A 3,798-nucleotide genomic window follows, 5' to 3' on the forward strand; every position below is an offset into this window, starting at 1 on the left:
CCAGCCCCGCTCTCAGCCCCTCGGAGCCATCAGAACCAGAGCTGGGAGGGGCTGCACCTGCCCAAGGAGCCCCCGGCCCCTCCGGGCCGCTGCAGCCCAGGGCAAGGGGCCAAGCCCCGGCCAGGGTGGCCACAGGCGCCTCATCCAGGGACGCGGGGACAGCAGGGGCGGCTGGCAGGGGGTGACAGCCCTGGCAGGGGATGTCCCCTGCTCCCTGCAGGGCACTGCTCCCAAACCTGCAGCGCTTTCCCTTGGCTGCTCCTCCCATCCCAAACCAGGACAGATCACCTGAGCTCCTCCCATCCCAAACCGGAACAGATCACCTGAGCTCCTCCCATCCCAAACCAGGACAGATCACCTGAGCTCCTCCCATCCCAAACCGGGACAGATCACCTGAGCTCCTGCCATCCCAAAACCAGGACACATCACCTGCGCTTCTCCTAAACTAAACCCGGACAGATCACCTGAGCTCCTCCCATCCCAAACCAGGACAGATCACCTGAGCTCCTCCCATCCCAAACCAGGACAGATCACCTGAGCTCCTCCCATCCCAAACCAGGACAGATCATCTGAGTTCCTCCCATCCCAAATCCGGACAGATCACCTGAGCTCCTCCTATCCCAAACCAGGACAGATCACCTCCAGCTCCTCCCTCCGAGCTATCCAGCTCCCTTCCACTCACCCTGTGGCTCCTGGCCATCCTCCTGCCCAGCACTCACTAACATCATGTTTAATTAACTCACTGCTGCATTCTCTGCTTTTCCTGTTCATCACCTGAGGGTGGTGATGGATCCTGACACTCCCCAACCTGCCCATGGATCCAGAAATCCACACCCTGCCCATGGATCTGAAATCCACACCCTGCCCATGAATCCTGCAATCCACACCCTGCCCATGAATCCTGAATTCCACACGCTGCCCATGAATCCTGAATTCCACACCCTGCCCATGGATCTGAAATCCACACCCTGCCCATGGATCCTGCAGCCCAAGGGCTCCACGGTGTCCCACCAGGAAGGCTCCAGGCAAAGGAGGGAAGGAGGAAGGAGGAGGAGGAAGGTGGAAGCAGGAGGAAGGAGGGGTTTGGGAGCGCCCTTACCTGCTCCTGCAGGCTGACGGCTCTGCGGGCACGGCCCCCCAGCAGCCAGTGCGGGGTGACCCTCTCTCCGTGGGACAGTGGCCCTGGGGACAGGACAGCAGAGAGCAGAGAGCTGCTGGACAGAGCCCGCGGGAGCTGCAGCTCCTGCACAGCCCCAGCACAGGGACAGAGCTGAGCACCAACACCCAGAGCTTCCTCACGGGTGTTTCAGGGGATGGAGCCAGCCCCGAGCAGTGCCACCTCCAGCTGCTCCACAGCTTTTCCCCTCCCACCTGCAGTGGGATGGACTTGAGACTTGGAGGCACAAAAGGTAAAGATCATAAACTGAGATAAGATCAATTTACTGGAAACAGCAACGAGATAAGAAAACAAACAGGAACAGGAGTAATACTAATGACAGAGGCTACAAGAAAAGAAATTATTTACACAGAAAGCCCTTGACAATAGACAATACCAGACTGGAAGGAGCCTCTTCTCTCCAAAAGAGAGTCCCTTCCCCTGGCACCCCTGTTAATGACTGTAAGGTGGGATAGAAAGGGCTCAGGGTCCTGGCCACACCCCCTAACAGTTTCTGCAAAAAATTAACCCTGTCTTGTCCAGAACCAGGACAGTCACCCTGAAGTTGTCTCTTTTGCAAGCTGAACAACCCCAGTTCTCTCAGACTTTCCTCATAGCAGAGGCTCTCCATCCCTCTGATAGATTTGGTGGCCTCCTCTGGACTCGCTCCAACAGGTCCATGTCCTCCCTGTGCTGGGACCCCAGGGTTGGATGCTGCCCTGCAGATGGGGTCTCAGCAGGGCAGAGCAGAGCAGAGGGGCAGAACCGCCTTCCCCTGGTGCTTTGGGTGCAGCCCAGGACACAGTTGGCTTTCTGGGCTGTGAGAGCACATGGCTGTGTCATGTCCAGCCTCTCATCCAACACTTTGTTCCAATGGATACATGGCCTCCACACAATCATACAAGCACATTTTGAATGTGATCTCATTGGGCTGCGCTGTGGGGTCCCTCCCCACCCAAAGAGCTCCGTGGCTCTGTGGTCAGCGGGCACTGCGGTCCCATCACCCCCAGTGCAGCTCTGTGCAGGGCTGGGCTGCAGCCGGGGCTGGCGGGGCTGTGGCTGGCAGGGTTTGTCTGAGCCATCCCAGCCCCCCCGCGCAGGCAGCACAAGCCATTCCTTGGCTCCAACCAAGGCAGACAGACTTTCTAAGATTATTTTTTCCTAAACAATGTGGCTGGACTTGACTGCAGCACAGGGAGCAGCCACTGATGACTTAAGCCCGGATGACAACAGAACAAAAAACTAAAATCTGCTGCAGAGAGGGGACGGGACGAGGCTGAACAAAAATGTCAAGGGTTGGGCCACCTTGCCAAGCCAAATGTTGTCAGGGAGAGCTTGGGTGGAATTATCTTCCCCAGCGAGGTTATTTACTCGGAGAGTGGAATAACAGGGCTCGGGGCTCTCTGGTTTTATAGCTTGTTTTGGTTCCCCGTGCAGAGCTCCGGGGCTCTGGCTCGAGGGAAGATGGAGTTATTGGAAAGACAAAGGAAAAACAGAGGTGGAGTTGTGGGCTGGGAATTGCTGCTGGGGCTGGATGGGATCGGGGCACCCCGCCCGCCACCTCTGCCCCCCGGGAGCGCCCGGCGCTATCGCCCGAGGCATTTAATCAGTGCCATTAAATATAGCCTGGGATCAGATTCCAGGAATAACTGCAGATAAGGGGTGGCACCATCCCAGCTTCCTTCTCCTCACCTCCTCCCGAAGCGGGAGCCAGGCCTGCCACCCCGGCCTTGCCCGAGCTCGTTTTCCGTGGGGAAACTGAGGCACGGGAGCAGCCCCGGCGGGGTCTGGTGCTCTCCCATTTCAGAGCCAAGCAATAAATCCCTCTATCTTTAATTCCCACCGGGAGCAGGGCAGGGAGCTGAGCCTGCCCGGCCCCCGCTCTCTCCCACGCCGGCTGGGGAGAGGATGGGGCGCCAGGGGCTGGGCCTGGCTTCGGCCACGTCCCAAAAATCCCTCAGCGGGGAGATTTCAGAGATGAGATTTCAGTTACGATATTTTAAATTTCCCACTGTTTCGTTTGTAGTTTTTGCTGGGAATCTGAGAGACTCGGAGCACGAGACGGGGCCTCCGAAATGTAACTCAAATAAACCCAAAGGCAGCGCAGAAAGGGCTTCCCACACCCCCCTTGTCTGGGTTTCCTGGAAAACACTCGTTCCCAGCCCTTTTAGGGAGCGGCGTGGGGAACAGCGCTGCTCCGGGGTTTGGGGTGTTGGCGCCCCGAGCTGCGGGGCTGGGGGAGCCCCGGGGAGCCCGGATCCCCCCGGCGCAGGCAGCTTTCCCTTCTCCCCTTATCCAAACAGAGCTCCGGCCCCGCCGCCTCCCCGCTCCCCTCCCAGCTGCTCTCCTCTCTTGCAGTTGCTGGAAAACTTCTCAGCAGCAGCCGAGAGCCCGGCAAAGCTCGGAAGTGAAAAATGCAATAACAAAAAATGTGCTCTGGGGACAGGAACATCAGCCCTTGGAATGGCTGGGGAAGGAAATAGGGATGAGGAAGAGGCTACAGGGGGCCGAAGAGAAACGGGCAGCCCCTCTCCTCCTCCGGCTCCCATTGAAAAAGCGATGGGAGCCCCTGGGGGAAAGTCTGGATTTCCTCACGGACGGAACGAGCCACGTTTCACGGCGAGACCCCCCGGGCGGCGCCA

General features: G+C 58.6%; 1 protein-coding gene across 1 annotated transcript in view; it reads right to left on the reverse strand.

Moving 5' to 3' along the window:
- The window catches only part of ADAM33 (ADAM metallopeptidase domain 33), a 42,336-nt gene that overhangs the window by 32,911 nt on the left and 5,627 nt on the right, over positions 1-3,798 (reverse strand). The window contains 1 exon segment of the mRNA XM_014310681.2: positions 1,100-1,182. Within this exon segment, the coding sequence (XP_014166156.2) occupies positions 1,100-1,182 (83 nt within the window).

This window comes from Geospiza fortis, unplaced genomic scaffold (genome assembly GCF_000277835.1).
Source record: "Geospiza fortis unplaced genomic scaffold, GeoFor_1.0 scaffold236, whole genome shotgun sequence".
In the NCBI taxonomy this organism is placed as follows: domain Eukaryota; kingdom Metazoa; phylum Chordata; class Aves; order Passeriformes; family Thraupidae; genus Geospiza; species Geospiza fortis.